This window comes from Sphaeramia orbicularis, chromosome 15 (assembly GCF_902148855.1).
Source record: "Sphaeramia orbicularis chromosome 15, fSphaOr1.1, whole genome shotgun sequence".
In the NCBI taxonomy this organism is placed as follows: Eukaryota; Metazoa; Chordata; class Actinopteri; order Kurtiformes; family Apogonidae; genus Sphaeramia; species Sphaeramia orbicularis.
Window position 1 is genome coordinate 27,299,981 of NC_043971.1, and position 19,651 is coordinate 27,319,631.

Consider the following 19,651-nt stretch of genomic DNA (forward strand, 5'->3'; position numbering starts at 1 on the left):
AAATGCAACCAACAGGCTATGCAGTAACTTCTCTATTGATTTCTTTGTCCCTACTAACACCCACCCACCTCTTCTCCAAATCTGACACCCCTACTGACTAACATGAATCCTTTGTTATTTTTTTATATGCAACTTGTCTGTTTTCTCCCTGGAAAAATCCTGTTTGAATCTTGACGGAGTTTTCTCCTGAAGTTTCTGTCCTGCTGATACAGTTGTTAACTCTATTAAAGGTGGATGCACGCAACAGCGATGTAGATCTAATTAAGCACAAAAAGAAGAATACTGAGCATGTTCACACTGCAGGGATGTGATGACGGAAGGAGCTGGGGATATTGGGAACGGTTTGAGCCACATCTCCTGTAAACTATGCATTTTACTGCATGAAAAATCCCTGAGTGTGTTTCAACTAAAAACACAAGTTTTGTATTTTGTGTCTTAATGGTACCTTGAACTGTTGAGTGTTCTGGGATAAGATGATAAAACAATCTTTTCCCTTTTTTCCATTTCCATCTTCAGCAGTGTTACCATTTTGTTACCCAAGGGTATCACATAACCCTTCTTCCTGTCAGATGATTGTCACGTCGTTTTTGCTCGTTGGCTGTTTTAACCCTGTGTTTTCAAAGATGTGAATTATTGCCACACGTGTTTAATCTGGTCCAACATCCTGTTGCGTGAACGCATCATTTACAGCCGTTAAACTGTCTTCTGGGTTGTTTGAATAGCAGGACAGAACTTTTCACCCTTGTGTATTTGATTGTACAGAGATTTTGTAAATAATATGATATATTCTACACCAGCAATCTGTCTGATGATAAAGTTGTTCAACTGTTTGAAGGCCAGGTTTCCAAAACACATAGAATCCCAGAGCAGACAGAAGTCAGGTTTGCCCAGTGAGATAAAGCACTTTTCTCCACAATATTATCAGTTTAACTGGAAAATCCAAATCCACTTCTGTTAAATCCACTAGAAGAAGCACCTAAGGAAGACAAAACAAACCACGATGAGTGTAATTTAAGGCATTACTTCCCAAACTTTATTCAGACTCATTTAATAGTTGAAGACATAAGTAACTACAAAAAAATCACATGTTCAAAAGGATGATATTTCAAAAGGATATTATCTTCTCTTTCACGGGGAAGTGTTTTATGATCACCCTGGGCCCACACAATCTGATCTCTGTGGTTTCTGTCTGCTGGATTTCAGTGCTGGTGGTTCAGCCCATTTCCTCTGTGAACTGGATCTGGGTGTGAACGCTTTGGGAGCCTTGTGCTGGTTGTTCGGCGTCAGTTCTGCTGCTGCTTTTAACTCCGGTTTAAAAAAAAAGAGGGTTTAAAAAAAATTAAGATGAAAAAGGCTCTGTGCCTTGTGCAATGTGTATGTACTGATGTGAAGAGATTTTTTTTTTCTAAAAAGGAATAAAACTAAAACTGAATGAGACTTGTGTTTTGGGTGTTTTTCATTCATAAAAAAAGATAATAGCAGATTGTATGAATATATTCCAAGCAATAAAAGACTGAGCACACATTACAAGGGTTAGCTAAATATTACCATCCACACAATATCAGGGGTATTCCAGCTTTCCTCATAAAACCTTATCACAATAAAATCTCCTTTCATTCAGAGCCATTAAAGTATTGTTATAGTCAGTGTGTGTGGATCAAAACCAGTACATTTCATCTGGTCAAACAAAACAGCCGCTGATGCTGATTGTCATTATATTTAAAATATAAATATTTACAGTCATAACAATTTTTATGTAATAATTGATGCATTTAACTGCATATGAAGATTCACACACAAAACATCTGAAGAGCATCTCAAATATGACATTATTATACCCCCACCATTGCTGTATAATAACAATAATAATGAATGTAGTATATAGGTACACCAGGAATTCTGTCCGTCCTTCCATCTGTCTAAGACTTTTGTCCATCCCATTTCTCGGACACTATTCACCCGATTCTTTCACATTTCACACATGTTTTCTACCATTAGGAGATTTTTAATAAATACATTTTTTTAAATTTCAACTTTGACAGTTTGTCCATGAAATTATTCAGATGTTATTCACCTAGTTGTTTTCAGGTTTTACACATGTGTTCTTTACATGTGCCTTCCTCTGAATTTTAATTTGTATATTTATTTTTTTTGAAGTTTTTGAAAAGTTTTGAAAAAGTGAAAATCAGAAGGGTCAAAGTGTGCTGCTGACTTTATCAGTTGTTCTTTTAGTAACAAGTACAGTTTAGACGAAATGAATTTATCAGCAAATACTTGGAGAAAATGTACTGTTGTGAGATAAGATATGTTTTATTGATCCCTAAGGGGGAAATTCAAGTGTGTACAGCCGCACAAGACAGTATGCATCAAGTACAACAGAAAAATGAAAATATATAAACAAGTTTGTTAAAGTGACAAAAAATAGCAATAATAATCCTAAAGTAGCAAGTGTGCAGTAGGTGAGACATGTATGGTGGTGTTTGAGATATATAACATTATTATTTATTAAAAATGCAGAAAGGTCTTGAGAAAAATATGTTAGGGATAGGGTAAATGTAAAGTATAGTGTTTTAATAACAAAAAATTAAAAAAAAAAAAAAATTGTATGAAAACTGCTTCCACCAAGACAATAATAACATTATCTGAACACAGTGAACATTGTATTGAAATTAAAATATTGAGAAGACCCTGTTAAGACTAAGAGAAAGAACATGGAATACTGCATGAGCTTTAACTACTGAATAATATACCTGTAGTATTCTCAGTACCACTCAGTACTAGGTGTCCAGTCCAATTTTATATGACTGTAATCAACTCAAGCAATAAAAAGGACACAATAAAAGTAAATAAGAAAATAGCCAGAAATCCACAGACACACTTGAACGGTGCTTCTGAATATTTAGGAATTTCCCTCCCCTGTTTTTCTCCTCCTTTCTCCCCTCCTCCCCTTTCCTCCTCTGTGTTTGACTCACGTTTCTGCAGTTTGTTTTGAGGCTGAAGCAGAAGCAGAAGCAGAAGCAGGACAGAGTTCTGCTCAACCCTGAAACCATGGAGAACTGAAACAGGAGCAGAAAATGAAAGGTAACTGAGGTAAGTGGATGTATTTTTACTTTTACTTTTTTTTTTTTTTTTTTTTTTTTTTACATCATTCATTTGTTCCTGTTTTTTTGTATTTTTTTTAACTTGCTCAGTCCATCCTGGTCTTCCTGTTTTTCTTTCCTACCTTGTTTTACCCCTTCCTTGTAAAAGTCACTCATTTCAAAATCCGTTGGTTTTGTTTGTTTTTTTTTGTTTTGTTTTTTTTTTTGCACATACACGATATACATGATATACAGCTCTCAAACATTTCTGAATACACTGGTGTTTTCATGAAAGAGTCCAGGTAACTTTACAGCAGGAAGGTATTTCTCCATTTGTGCGTTGACGACTGATGTCAATCAATGCGCAAACACAACTTTACTACTTGTTTGTTGAGATGAACTTGCAGTGTAACAGGTGACGAAGCAGAAGAGCTGGCAAATAAACCTTTGGTCAGATGCATGTGAGCATTTTGCAAAAATCATTAGTGCACATTTTCCATTTTAAACACGGTATTGTTTTTTGCTTTGATGTTTCTTAAGTTGTTTCCCTTTGTTTCTCTTTTCAACCTGTTCAGCCTCACACCTTGTTTTTCAGGTTTTTTGAGCTGTTGCCTAATTGAGTTTCTCTAATGGCCCAAATCAGACTAAGCAACTGAAATGCAAACACTGCACAGCTGTTGAGAAAGCCTGAGCTTTTCAGATGGAACTGACCAGACACTGCCTACATGCAGCTCATTTGGGCTGAAAGTGTTTAAGAGGCTTAAAAATGGGATGAACCAGAAGAGTGGAAGATGGCTTCAGGGCTGATTTCCAGTAAACAGTTTAACACTTTAACACTGCATGTCAGTGTTCTCCCCGTTTCACCATGAAACTGAAACATTTTATCTTTATGGATACTCTGACCAGCTGAACGTAACCCTGACTTCCAACCTCTGAGGAGGTGTTACAACACATTTGTTAATATGTTTCTGTGCTACAGAAAATGTCCTGTGAACCATAAAGACAGTCACATTGATTTGGTCATTTTTATTTATAGTGGGGAGGAAGCTAATCAAAATATAGCTTTTACTGAAATTTCATGAATCAATTTCGATAAAAGTTTAGTAACAAATATGTTTATAGAGATCCCAACTGAAATAGCAGAAAAAAAATGTATAATTGGCGATATCATAGGCTAATACAGTCATGGAAAAAATTATTAGACCATCAAAAGTCGTCAAAAACTATGGTTATGCAATTGAGTACTAACTCCTGTGTGTAACATGTGACTAAAACAGACAGAAAAGAAAACATGGAATGCCTAAAAGCACTGTTTTTGGTATGGAAACATGGAAAATAGCTAGATATCAGCTCTGAAATTAAACTCTTATGAGATATGTTTGTTATTATCAGTATATTTGTCCAAACAAATGTACCTTTAGTTGTACCAGGCATTAAAATGAACAAGAAATTGAAGAAAACAAGGGGTGGTCTAATAATTTTTTCCACGACTGTATGTATGTGGAAAAAAACTCAAAGAGATTAAATTATGTTTGTAGGAGAAGACATAGTTTGCTTTAAATGCCTCAATTCACAACATAAATATTTTTTGGACAGTACCTAAATACATTTTAGGGTACACATGTAATGCAGTATAGATACACAAGGGCTTGATCACTTTGCACTTTGTACATGTCAGTTTGTAAACTGAAATAACCCTGCACCTCTCTGTGTTTCTACATATTTCCAACTGACTGGTTTTCTCTACCAAGCCGTTTGTCTACAGTGCTCTGAATTTGACTGTGGTGCTGATTTTTGTCTGGCGGCGAATAAGCAGGTTTTAACTCGTAGCTGAGACATACCTGAGAACTCCACAAACTGTGTACATCCTCACAGTGCAACAGGCTGTGTGCTGGATAAAAGAAATGTTAGAGAGAAGAAAAACCCACACATTCCCTGATCAAGCCCTAATATGTCAGCAAGCAAACAGACATGTGTAACATCCAACATATACAGTATTAGTGGATTACCCACTTGTACCCTTCCATTTGACATATTTAATCAAATTTTAATGTTTGCATTTTATTTGGTTTGGACCCTTATGTTTATTATTACATGTGCTGATATCAATTATATCTCACTTTTTGCATGGTGCTTTGTAATGTTTGTGACTTAAAATATGTAACAAACGGGTCAAATACTCATCTTTGGTTTACAATTGGGACTGGTCCTTGGATTCTTTATGTCTTACTTTTGGACAAATATAATTATACCCACATCTCCTATGAATCATAGTCTTCTCAATGAGCAATTAATCTACACTGGCAGGACATGTACAGTCACGAAAAAAAATAATTACACCATCAAAAGTCATCAAAAACATTGTTATGCAATCACGTACTAACGCCTGTGTGTATCATGTGACTAAAACAGACAGAAAAGAAAACACGGAATGTCTAAAAGCATTGTTTTTGGCAGTACAATGCCATAGCTATTGATGTAAGAACTGAAGTGATTTTGGTTATTATCAAGAAAACATGGAAAATGGGTAGATATCAGCTCTGAAATTAAACTCTTAGGAGCTATTCTTGTTGTTATCATTATATTTGTCCAAACAAATGTACCTTTAGTTGTACCAGGCATTAAAATGAACAAGAAACTGAAGAAAACAAGAGGTGGTCTAATATTTTTTTCCATGACTGTAGGTCAAGGTTGTGCTTCTGTAGCAGATTTGCATTGTTTTTACAACTGCATGTTGCTACAGAAAAGTACTTGAGGTCAGTCGTGAGGGAAGAGGGAAAAAAAGACTTTTATTAAAGCAATAATGCATTTACTTGGACAGTATTTTCTCATTTTTCTGCATGTTATTTTGTGGTCAATAAGAATCTGTGCCTGGTTCTGTGTTTCTATAGAAGCTGAAGCAGAAGACAGAAGAACACACAGAAACAAACAAACAAGAGAACACTGAGGTTCCTTAAGTTTACAGAGACAAAACCAATGCATTACAGTTTTGACATAGAAATCCCAATCAATGAGAACGTGCCTCCCAATCGAAAGAAGGACCGAACTGAAGTGAAAAGAGACCTGAACTCAAACCAGAGAAGACCTTGGTTGGAGTGATGGCAGTCATCAAAGGGAAAATGGTCGAGGAGGGGAGAAGGATGCAAGAGCCCATGACACCCCCGGAGGGCGGCTGGGGTTGGATGATCGTAGCTGGATGCTTCCTCGCCAACATTTGTGTCCGAGCTCTTACGAGGTATGTTTATTTGTGACATAAAAACTTGTCTGAACGTCCCTAAAACAATGTCAGTAATAAGATGAAAAAGTCAGTTAACCATAAACACGGATACTTTGTTCTTGCTCTGAGTCAAGGGTGTCAAACATATGGCCCGTGGGCCAAAACTGGCCCCCCCAAGGGTCCACTCCAGCCCATGAGATAAATTTGTGAAATGCAAAAATTACACTGAAGATATTAACAATCAGAAATGTAGAAGTCATTTTAGTTCAGGGGCCACATACAGACCAGTTCAATCTGAAGTGGGTCAGACCAGTAAAATACTATCATAATAATCTACAGCTGCGGAAATCTGCTACAGAAGTACAACCTTGACCTACAGTCATGGAAAAAAATATTAGACCACCCTTGTTTTCTTCAAGTTCTTGTTCTTTTTAATGCCTGGTACAAGTCAAGGTACATTTGTTTAGAAAAATATAATGATAACAAAAATAGCTATAAGAGTTTAATTTCAGAGCTGATATCTAGCCATTTTCAATGTTTTCTTGATAATAACCAAAATCACTTCAGTTCTTACATCAATAGCTATGGCTGTCTGTTTTAGTCCCATGATACACACAGTAGTTAGTACTTGATTGCATAACCAGAGGTTTTGATGACTTTTGATGGTCTAATATTTTTTCCGCAACTGTATAAATAATGACAACTCCCCATTTTTCTCTTTGTTTTAGTGTAAAAAAAAAAAGTAAAATTAGGACAAAAATTAGGACCTACATGAGAATATTTACATTTACAAACTATCTTTTCACAAAAAATGTAAATAACCTGAAAAAATATGAACAACCTTAAATGTCGTAAGAAAAGTAAGTGCAACTGAGCAATTTTTTCTGTTACTAAATTGCATGCCTTTGTAGATCCATTGTGATCTGGAAGTTGAAATCTATATGTGTAAATGAGAAGCTGAGGTATAATATTGTTGAAATTGGATTTAGTTTTCTTGAGAAATTTCAGGTTGTTTGCAGTTGCTCATGTTCTTCATATTTTTTGAAAGGATACTTTGTATACGTCACCATTTTCATAATGTAATTTTACTCACATTGGTCTGTGTATCACCCCTGAACTAAAAGGAGTTTGACAAAACTGTTCTAGGTTTTTAAAGTAATTGTAACTGGTTTTAGCTGTTTAACTACAAAATGTTATCACACCAAATCAAAAATATTCCATGCATTACAGAGTAATTGGAAGTTTTATAGACCTAACATATTACAACTTGCTTCAGTAAAATATTTTTTTCAGAATTTGTTGCTCAGGTGTTGTTAAAATTAATATAATCAAAAACTGATTTTGGATCAAACAACAATAAACAAAGGTTAAATATTTTTGTGTACGCCTGAATACTTGGGTTCATATTACTTACATTAGTGAAAGTGTATAATGTGCTCAGAGATTATTAGTACCTTCCAGATTAGCAGGACCGTACAGTTTTGATAACGTGTAGCTGTTCTCAGCTTTGGTTAATTAAAACTGTTATTACTTGGCAAAACTCCCATTCAGCTCAAAGTTTTAAGATGCTAACCTGCTGGGATATTTCCATGTTAAAGTACAATTTAAGTACATTTTAAGTACATTTTGTCGATAATGCCAGTATTCTGTGTGACCTTTACAGGGTGACTATCTGTTAAATGTAAAAAATGTGCAAATGCAGAGTGAACTTAGATGCACTGAAGATACAGAAGGAAATATCTGCAGGTACTTGGGTGGAAATTGATCTTTTGTGTCCATTACACAGACATGCTATCATACATCAAATATTTAACCTGTTTGGGAAGGGGACTTTACACTCATGACTCTTGTTTTGTAAGTGTGTGTATGTTTCACAACGTGGATATAAGCTTATAAAGGGACCCTTCTGTCAGGTCCCTGATGTTATGTAATCTACAATGGAACACCCGGTCAAGGAGGACAGGACCCTTAGATGTGTATGGATGGTAGATATAAACTGATAAACCTGTCACTGAACTACAGTTTATGGCCTCTTAATCTGATCTATATAAAACATTACATCATAATACTGGTCTAACTGAAAGTCACTACAATAAGGTAACGATAAAAGAGTGTCCAAATATTTGACGACTGGTCATTTTACTTAAAGACCTGCAGTAAAGTTTACTCATATCTATATGTCAGTGACCTATGTTGTAAAGTTGTTGCAAAAGAAAATCTGTCTTTACAATGCCAATATTTTAGCAGCGATCAGATCATTTTGCAGAATACACTGTATTTAAATGATCTATTTCTCTTTATGCAGATGTGTCTCCATGTTTTTTGTGGAGTTTCAGCTGCACTTTGAGAAGGATTATGCCTCCACAGCTTGGATTTACAGTCTGATCGACTCAGTCACAATGCTTTGTGGTAAGACCATTGAAACTGATTAGAACAGGCAAGAAAATTGTACTTATTTAAGCTAAAAGCAGGTACATAGATTGAATGCAAATGAGGAAAATGTACCCAGTTATTCTCTGTATAGACACAGATCTGTAAGTGAGTATTGGATGCAGTATTCACCTCATTGAAGCCAAAAGTATCCCATTCTTATATGACTAGACAGAGAATTGAAAACAGTCAAATTCTGTTTGCAGCTCCTCTGGGCGGCTTCCTGGGCAACAGATTCTCCTGCAGAACTACAGTCATTCTGGGAGGTCTGCTGTCTTCTGCTGGTCTAGTCCTCAGCTCCTTTGCCACATGTCTGGAATACCTCTACATATCTGCAGGCATCCTCACAGGTACATGGACAATGTTTTCAGCTTGTACACAGATGCTAGACACTAATATCTACCCTTTGAAAGGTTGAGTATGTAATGTTTAGGGAGGTCTAATCATAGAAATGGAGTAAAGAATTGTTTTATTGGTATTTTAAGAATAGTTTTTGTGTTTTTTTTTTTTTTTTTTTTTTTTTTAAATATATCTCAGAGAGAGCTGTTAATATCCACAGAGTAAACAGTGTTTCTGCATTTGGTTGCAATGGAAGCTCTCACAGCTTAATGCCACTATGTATTACACACTGAACCTTAAATATACATCTGTGAATCCATCATTATGTGTAAAAGAACAAGAGAATAAAATAAGTTATTAAAGTAATATACAGCACTGTGCAAAAGTTTTTAGGCCACCTCTAGATTTGTTGTGCAAGATTGAAATGAGCATAAATATTGGTCTTTCTCTTTTCTTCAGCTACAACTGGAAAATACACAAAACATATGCACAGCCTTAAGACACACACAAAACTGAACTAAATGGGTTCTAAAGGTTAAAGTCACTATTTAGTGTGACCCTTGACCCCATGACAAGAAGCAGCACAAACAATTAGAAACATCTAATGTGTTCAATGAAACCCGGTATAAAACATCAGAAAATGTTTATTCACAAAGTTTATTTGACAGGGACAAAGCAAACTACATAATATAACTTCTACTTGTTAAAAGTAAGCTGTAGTAACTGATGATTCACATATAGAGATTATAGCTATTGCTAATGTTCAGCTACAGTCCTAGTCAGGCTTTTAGTAGAGAAAAAAGAGAAAGAAAGAAAGAAAGAAAGAAAAAGAAAGAAAGAAAGAAAGAAAAGTAAAGAACATTTAAGGTTGCATAAAATGACATGCCACAATCATATACATATATATGAATACAGCATCAGTTAAATATTTACATCAAAGTTGCATACAATTAAATCAGAATTGTTAAAAATGCTCACATCTCTGATTTTGCCTTAGCCAGCCTCAGACACTTTTGTTTAAAGTTTTTATGTCTTGTGTTAATTTTATTTCTGTGGCTTGTGTGTCCCACATTTGAAGGCCTTTTATAGAGAACACTGACTGCCCCAAGGAGGTCTTTTGATATGTGATTTTGCAGTTACCACTGGTTACGCCCCTGGTGATCCCGCCATTATTTTGTCTCATGACAAATTTGCATAAAATCTCTGGTGAATGCAATATTGCACAGTACTGTACAATCCACAAAACCTACTATGCAACAATATAACAATATGTTGTACATCAGAGGATTCATATGAGTTTTGCACAACTCCATGCTCTGTTGTCCATGTTCTGCAGGTCTTGGCTTTGCTCTCAGCTACACGCCAGCTGTGGCGATGGTAGGAAGTTACTTCGCTGAGAGGAAAGCTCTGGCCTATGGCATCGCCCTCTCTGGTAGACACATATTTACTTAACTGTTCTTTGTTTTGTCATCTATACCTGACTTCCCCTCGTCATCCTTTCTTCTTTTTTTAAATTTCTTTTTCTTTCCTACCTGATTGCTTTTGTTGTGCTCCCTCATCTCGCCTTTTAGTTTTGGTTTCCTTTCATGCCATCTTTTTTCCTGTCCTCCTCCCATCTTATTTCATCCCATCAAATCTGATACATTATCTCCAGGCTCTGGCATCGGCACCTTCATCCTGGCTCCTGTGGTCCAGCTGCTTATAGAGAATTACTCATGGAGAGGAGCTCTGCTTGTCCTGGGGGGGTTTGTGTCCAACCTGTGTGTCTGTGGTGCACTGATGAGGCCACTGAAACAACAACGTAAAGGAAACCAACGGTAAGGCCTGGACTTATTCAATTTTTGATCCAACAAAAAGAGATCAAGTGCTCTAAACTGTATATCATTGACATTACAACAGAGACATTTTTCAGTTTCAGTTCAGTATCACTTTTACTGTGAACGTAGTAGCTCCAAAAATCACAATTCAGGTTAATCAGATGGTCATGTTCCAGTGAAGTCGACATGGATGAATTGGCCATGAAATGCAGTGGTGGATGAGGTACTTACTTTTTTTACTTGAGTAAAAGTACAGATACAGGGACAAAAAATGTACTTAAGTTAAAGTATCCAAGGAAAAATATACTTAAGTAAAAGTACAATGGTACTCATTTTCAAGTGTACTTAAAGAGTAAAAAGTAAAAGTATTTGATCCAGATTCAACCATTACACTAAATAAAATAAATATTGGTTAAAAGTGATGGAACTGGATGTTTGGTAAATATACAAAGAAAGAACCAGCATTATAACTGACTACTCACCTTATTTAGTACTGAGGACAGTAAACAGAAGCATAACAAACTCAGGTCTCAAACTGTAAAGAGGGCCCACAGTAAACAGACTCTTGTGGCACAGTCATCAGCCCAACAGGCCAGACATTTCTAAATCTGAATATTACCAGTATTTATGATTCAACTTCAAAAGGAGTTGATTTTCAAAGTTTTTTTTAATTGAGTCGTCCTTCTTTGGGAGAGAAGATCAGTCCAGCTGTACCTCTACAGCTGGATTATGGCGATGTGTACAGTTTCACAGCGTTTTGTATGCATGGTAAAAAAAATCAATTTACAAAAAGAAGAAGAAAACAAAAGTAGCTTGTAAGGCAACACAATTTGAAAAGGAGTGGAGTAAAAAGTACAGATACCCACTCTAAAATGTAGTGAGACAAAAGTAAAAAGTAACCCTTCAGAAATTTACTTAAGTCAGTGTTTTTCAACCTTGGGGTTGGGACCCCACGTGGGGTCATCTGGAATTCAAACGGGGTCACCTGAAATTGCTAGCGATTGATGAAAAAAAAAAAAAAAAAAAAAAAAAAAAAACTAGAAAAGCACTTGGAGAATGCAGACCTCTGCCAAGGCAAATCACACACGCCCATCATCACCAAAATTTAATCATTTGTTCCTTATGCCAGTATCAACGTTTCCTGAAAATTTCAACAAAATCCATTCATAACTTTTTGAGTTATCTTGGTAACAGACAGACAAACAAACAAACAAACCCAGATGAAAACATAACGGTGGAGGTAAAAATGTTGAGTTGAGAGAGACAATCCCAATCCATAAAAGACATGACAAACTCTGACGCTGAAGCACTGTGGTACTGTTTATCTGTCAAATGTTCATTGTGGTTTGTTTTAGATGCTGCAGCTCTTTCATAATTCATAGTCTGAGTTATTGTTTGTTCAGTATTAATTGTCAGCCTTGTAAATCCAAGCTGGACTGACTGTACATATCCTGACCAAGGAAAAAAAAATTCTCACTTTGTGCAGTAATCTACACCTGGCTTTTCTGCCTCTGTCCATAATAATATACATTATATAGACTAAATGTCATCTAAAACTAATGTTTATTTGCAACATAGTATAGCTAACTATTACATAATCAAAAACAAATGAATTTTTTTTTTTTTTTTTTTTAAAAAGTCTCCGTTTTAAATGTCTGGGGTCTCCAGAAATTTGTGATGTTAAAATGGGGTCACAAGCCAAAAAAGTTTAGGAACCTGGCTTCAGAAAAATACTAATACATTAAAAATTTACGTAAGTACTGTAACAAAATACTTTTACTTTGTTACATTCACCACTGATGAAATGCAATGTTTACAGGTACTGAGCATGTGTTCTGTGGTGGTAGCATAATGTGTCATTGAGCACCCCCATGTGGTGGACATTTCAATGACATGAAATCGGGTACAGTTATCCATAATGCCATTACCATCCATCCCATCACCTAACTTTTTCCAGCTTTAACCAGGACAATGATATTTAGGGTTCAAAGTCCTTTTTTTGACAGCATAAATTACTTGTAATTTTGTACATTTCATCATGTGAAATATTTTTATTTTGTGCTGTTTGATTTCAAGGATATGGGAAAACAATATGGTGAATCTGAAGAAGAGTATGACAACAGTAATGGATATAAAAAACACTGACCAACTCCCTGCTGTCTTCATCCAAGAGGATCCAAAGCATTTAGAAACAAACAAGTCAAAGAATTTCAGTATACACCTCACTAACATGGCTCTGCAAAACTGTGGAGTGGAAAACGACAAACTGGTCCAGATGAAACTTGCTGAAGTCCTGCTGTCAAACCTACCTGATCCAAAGTTAACAGAAAAGAAGATGAATAAACACATTTCATTTAGTAATGTTATAACAGAGACGGTACTGGGTGAGTGGAAAGTCTCAGAACTGAATACAGACATTAACACACCTGAAGACTTGAAACCAGTGGAGACCATGAACCTGAACAACAAAGCTGCTGACATAGTGGATGAAAAGATAGAGGACTTGAAGCTCAGTGAACACTTAGCTCTCGCAGTGCCTTTATCAGACCCCCAAACCTCCACCAGAGGTCACTGTTTCAGCCTCAAGTCCAAAGAGGAGTTCAGCTTTCTACTAACATCAGACTTCCTAATTCTGTCAATATCCATCCTGTTTATGGCTTATGGCTGCAGTGCTCCCATAGTTTACCTCGTTCCTTATGCTGTCAGTGTGGGCGTGGACCACCAGAGCGCAGCTCTCCTCATGTCCATGTTTGGAGTCAGTGGCATTGTGGGTAACATCACCTTTGGATGGATCACAGACAGACCGTAAGTCAGAATAGAGGGTGTGTTTCTGTCGTGAGTGTGCTCTTGGATGTCTATATTTATGAGGCTCAATTTGAGTTGTATACTTTATGACAGTGATAATGTTTTATAAAGAAAAAAAAAAACTTTGCGATGAGATATGGTATGTGTCTTCTTTCCCTCTCTATAGGTGTCTAAGGAAATATCGCATGCTGAGCTACATGTTGGCAGTCAGCCTTGAGGGTCTTCTCTGCATGTTCCTCCCATTCCTTCACTCCTTTCCCCTTCTGGTCCCATTTTCCATACTCTACGGGTACTTCGATGGGGCCTACGTCGCACTCATCCCAGTTGTGACCTCGGACGTTGTGGGCTCCACCTATTTGACTTCTGCTCTTGGAGTGGTTTACTTCTTACATGCCATCCCCTACCTGATCAGCCCACCACTAGGAGGTCATTTTTTTTTTATTTTATTTATTCATTTATTTTTTCCACTTTTTTATTTGAAAGGGTCTATATACAGTATTCCTACTTTAAAGTTATCATTGGAGTCTTCAGAATAAAAGTTATGCCAAAAATGCCAATGTATTTAATTGAAGAGATTGGTGCTTCTATGCAACTGGCACCTAAAAACTGGACAGAGGGGCCAAAAATTCAAATAAGATAGAATAGAATAGAATAGAATAGAATAGAATAGAATAGAATAGAATAGAATTTATTGTTATTATACTGAATGTACAACAAGATTGGAGAGCTTCTCCTTTTTCAGTGCAAACATGTAACTATATGGGTGCTTCTATGAAACTGGTCCCTAAAAACAGGACATGGGGGCTAAAAATTCAAACCAGATGTAGACTAATGTTATGAAGCAAGTTTGGAGGCACTTTGGGTCAATTTTAAAAATAAATATTTACTGAAATAGACGAAAAACTATTTTTCAGATAAAACACATTTTTCTATTATTTTCATACAAAAATATGCATGTAACACAATAAAAAGGACACAAAACTTACACACTACAACATTTTTATTCTCTCACAGGTACATTTTGGGAATTGACCTAATTATGCAAGGCAGAGTGTTTCACAAAAATGACCGCTGTGGCAAAATCACTCATGATTTATATGTGGTTAAATGGGCAGGTTCTGCATGTAACGCCAGTGGACACGATGGGTTACACGCAAAACCTGGAATGAGACTGAGATTCATGAAAATCCTGCATGTCTGGATAAGAAAAACTAATAGGATCCTTAAATTTAATACAGTGTCTTTATTTATATCGGTATATAAGATCATTTCAAGCCATGTTTTCAGATCAAATGCATTGACACCTAGGTAGCTTTTCCTGTCCCAATTTTGGTCCTATTTTTGGCCCCAGTATTTTATTAAAAACCCATAAATTTTGGGATGGCTCAGAGCAACAGTATAATTTTTTTTGCATTTATCTGAGGTCATCATTAGGTACATCCTGGGGGGAAATATGTTTAAATGTCTCCTTTATTTTTGGGTCTAAAAAGCTGGCGAAGTGAAATGAACCCAAATTGAACCCAGTTTCATAGAAGGACCCAGACTTAAAGTGAATATATTCATACTAACCATCCGGGGGATTTTCCTGACTACTAGAGGGAGTAGTGAGTCACTGACAGTCTCCCCGTGAGGAAAACTAAACTTTGACTAAAGTATCAGAAAGTGATGAGATAGGATGAAAACCGCCAGGATACAACTTTTAGAGTCAAAGAAAGCGCTAAAGTAATAAAAGCCAGAAGCACTGTTGTTGTTCTCACTACTGGATACAGCTGTAAATGAAAAGGATGGAGTTTGATGTTGAAATCACAGAGTTTCTTTTCATGTTTGAGTTTAATTATGAGGCTTATGAAGGTGTGAAGTTGTTACATAATGTTATTATCTCTGCTAATCGCCATTTGTTGATCCACAGTTCAGACTAAACTGTGACAGTTCTGACCTCATTTGGACAATTCCAAACAGATATTTAGTTCAACTATTGACAACACAAACTGTACAAAAAACAGCAGTGACATGTGGTTTTCTAGCTGTTTTTTGTCTAAAAGCAGAGCTAAATTATCAGTTGATGCAGCATGTGAACATTATTAGACCCAGAGTTATTTTGACTGACTGTCAGAATAAGTATATGAGTTTTAGTTTGAAGAAGACAACCTGATGATACCATAAAACTGATGTGTGTAAATAATGGGCTTTATACATTATTTGGTGAGTGATACAGTCTGTGGAGAAATAGCATTGAGTTTGGATGATCAATACTCCATACAACTCCATTTACCTACAGGTTGTCCAGATTGGGGGATTTTGATTCTGTGATGTGTCTGTCTTGTAAAATTTACTGCCGCAGGTGGGAGACTTCTCTGGTCTCTTTGACGCTCTTCCACGCTGTACTCTGGCACGTTGAATTTATGCCTCTGTACTCCCATCTATGTAGTGGAGCTTTGTCAAGTAAATGCGCACAGAGTCAAGTCAAAGACTGAGATCGAGCAGAATTCGAGCCACATAAAGGGCTTATTCATACACAAAATAAACACTGAGTTGATATTTGCAGAAAGAATTGACTTTTTCACTCTGGGAGACCATTTTTTTTTGCCCAAAAATAGGTTGGGTTTTAGTTATAGACCTTCCCTTTTTACCATATTTAGAACATTATTCTAGTCCCGTTAGAGCGCCTTTTTGGCTTTGTCCATGATAGGGTAAAATTTTACTGGTCTCTATCTAGATTGGACAGTATACAGGGTGGGGAAGCAAAATTTACAATATTTTGAGGCAGGGATTGAAAGACAGTGTATGACCAATTAGTTTATTGAAAGTCATGAGAATTTATTTGCCACAAGAAAATTGACATAATAGAAAATGTTTTTATTCTGTGTCCTTCTTTCTCAATAACTGCCTTCACACGCTTCCTGAAACTTGCGCAAGTGTTCCTCAGATATTCAGGTGACAACTTCTCCCATTCTTCTTTAATAGTATCTTCCAGACTTTCTCGTCATAGTTTTGCTCATAGTCATTCTCTTCTTTCCATTATAAACAGTCTTTATGGACACTCCAACTATTTTTGAAATCTCCTTTGGTGTGACGAGTGCATTCAGCAAATCACACACTCTTTGACGTTTGCTTTCCTGATTACTCATATGGGCAAAAGTTTCTGAAAAGGTATGGATAATAGTGTTAGGTATGATTATGACATCAATATATGTTTGGTTTCAAAACAATTGACGTAGTGCCTGCTGAGAAAAAACAACTAAATGTTCATTGTAAATTTTGCTTCCCACCCTGTATATACATATCCAACTATTTCCCAGTATTAAGTTATCATATATAAATATGTAACCTCTTCCTAGAATATGTAAATAATTTCCCAGAATGTCCAAAATTTCCACTCACGTTTACTTTTGTCCACCACATTTTGAAAACTTTCCATTGGCGCATGTGTCTTTTTGTAGCGGTTCTTCCAGGAAAAAAGTCAGCTACTCTGATACAATCTTCACATTATACTTTAAATAACTTCTGGCATGAAAATGAATACAGGTTAAATACTTTTGAAAACAAACTGAATACTTTTGATTAAAATACTGGTTTCTGACACCACATGTCCTTCTGATGTGTAACACTTTGTTCTTCATCTGTTTGCAGGTTTGTTAGTCGACAAAACGACCAACTACACAGCAACCTTCTTCCTCAGCAGTACTTCCTTTATGGTCAGTGCCATCATCTTAGCAGCTGGGATGTTAGTCAGACACTGCAGAAGGTCCAAGGCTAACACTGTCATGTAGCACCAGTCACACTACAAAAGCTGCTGGGCAGAATGTGGAACGAAGCCAGAGGATTTGGTTGTTTGATGTGTACAAAAATACTCCTCTTGTCATCATCACTCAGACATGTGGTTTATGTTGAGTACAGGAACACAGATAACCTTTGAACCTGAGTCCTCATCTACTAAATCAACTATGAAGCCAAATGTATTGGAGGTTGTACAGATGTTATGTTTTTGGGGCATAAAGATATGCTGTTTTTTTTTTTATAAGCTCAGATTTTATTGAGCTTTTTATTGACTATGTAGACGCACAAATAATAGTACTGACAATTTCAAAGCAGGTGTAATTATTATAGTTTTAGGAAAATAGGAAATATAATAGCATTTTTGCACTCCTTCAGGAAATGTTTAAATGGTGCTCTCATCTGAGGAATTCTACAAGTCATCAAAGCTTCACGAAGTTTAATGCTAACCTCTGCAGGTGCCTAAGAAAGTGTACTCTTGAATCATACTGTTGCATTAAAAAGTTCACTGGGATAGATTTAGTCCATATGTGCCTTAAAAACTGTTACAGTCATCGAAAATATGTTCCTATAAACAATTACACAAAACAGTTAAGAAGTCGATAGCAAAAAAACTGGAAGGGTTCTCTGCAATATATGAAGATTTAAAGAAAAGCCTGGCTTTTTGTCATTGAATATGAACATCTAAATCTATTGGGAAATATTAGAAGTTTATGAGATGCAGTGTTCTCCTTTGTGTAAAGCAAGGGAAAACAAGAAATACATTTACTCTTTATTTAACAAAGACTTAAATAGAGTGTGAAACCTATTGTCCTCCATGTAATTCACTTTGAACAATAATTGTGGCTCATCACTGTGAAAACCTGGCTGTGCTGATCAAATCTGGGCTCCTGACAAGTACACTGACAATGAAATAAAATGTTTTTATGCATCACACCTTACTGTGTTTTTTAGTGTTTATATAGTGGTTTTGTTAAATGTTAAATTGCACAGAGTCATTTGTGTTGTATAGCTTCATATAGCAATAAGTAATACCTAGTATATAAAACTGAAAAAGTAGTAAGAGAGCAAAACAAAGAAAAAACTGAAGAAAACAGCTGACTTTATGTTGCTTTTTTATATCTAAGTGTTCATTGTTTCTATGTAATTAAAAAATATATATACAGTCCCGGAAAAAATTATTAGAACATCAAAAGTAATCAAAAACAATGGTTATGCAATCAAGTCCTAACTCCTGTGTGCATCATGTGACTAAAACAGACAGAAAAGAAAACATGGAATGCCTAAAAGCATTGTTTTTGGCAGTACAATGCCATAGCTATTGATGTAAGAAATGAAGTGATTTTGGTTATTATCAAGAAAACCATAGAAAATGGATAGATATCAGCTCTTAAATTAAACTCTTACGTGCTATTTTTTTGTTGTTATCATTATATTTGTGCAAACAAATGTACCAGGCATTAAAATTAACAAGAAATTGAAGAAAACAACGGTGGTCTAATAATTTTTTCTGCAACTATATATATTAGTATTTATTTATTCATTTATTTATTTATTTGACAGGGACAATGCACTCAAACATAGTTACAAGTTTGCAGCTGATGTGATGCATATAGAGTTTATAGCTACTGCTAATTGTCAACTGCAGTCCCTGGTTCTTCAACATTGCAGTACAAGTATAAAATACACATCATTTAAAATGATCATACCATGCATAAAAATGATTATATATATATATATATATATATATATATATATATATATATATATATATATATATATATATATATATATATATAAAATATACATCATTTAAAACAGTCATACCATATCATTTGATTATCCAGTGTTGCATTTATGTTTGAGGCTTTCATTCACTCACTCACTCTCCCACACAATAAACACAATATTTACAGATGAGAACAGTTGTGTTTCGTCTTTAACCAGGTCTGGTCAGGTCTTAATTTGTGTCTGTGTGAAGTTCAACTGTATCTTCACCAAAGTCAGACCTTAAATTATTGCTTCAACAGCATATTTCTCATAAGTTGAGAATGTGGCTCAATGTGACTCACTAAACTGTCACACACTTAACTGTCGTCACTTGTATGCACAGTTGTTGTGTTAAGTGTGAGCTCATGGGGGCCCATAGTGGTGTAAAAAGGAGGTATGGGACATCTCTTCACCTCTAG

At 35.8% G+C, this 19,651-nt stretch overlaps 1 protein-coding gene across 1 annotated transcript; it reads left to right on the forward strand.

The window, feature by feature from the left end:
• The first annotated feature begins 6,012 nt into the window (after positions 1-6,012).
• LOC115433746 (monocarboxylate transporter 12-B-like) lies at positions 6,013-18,354 on the forward strand. Its single transcript, XM_030155213.1, has 8 exons — positions 6,013-6,315; positions 8,603-8,706; positions 8,934-9,077; positions 10,403-10,498; positions 10,721-10,883; positions 12,960-13,688; positions 13,855-14,114; positions 17,319-18,354. Exons 1-8 carry the CDS (start codon positions 6,179-6,181, stop codon positions 17,456-17,458), a joined length of 1,773 nt encoding a protein of 590 aa, XP_030011073.1. The 5' UTR covers positions 6,013-6,178; the 3' UTR covers positions 17,459-18,354.
• Positions 18,355-19,651: the final 1,297 nt, after the last annotated feature.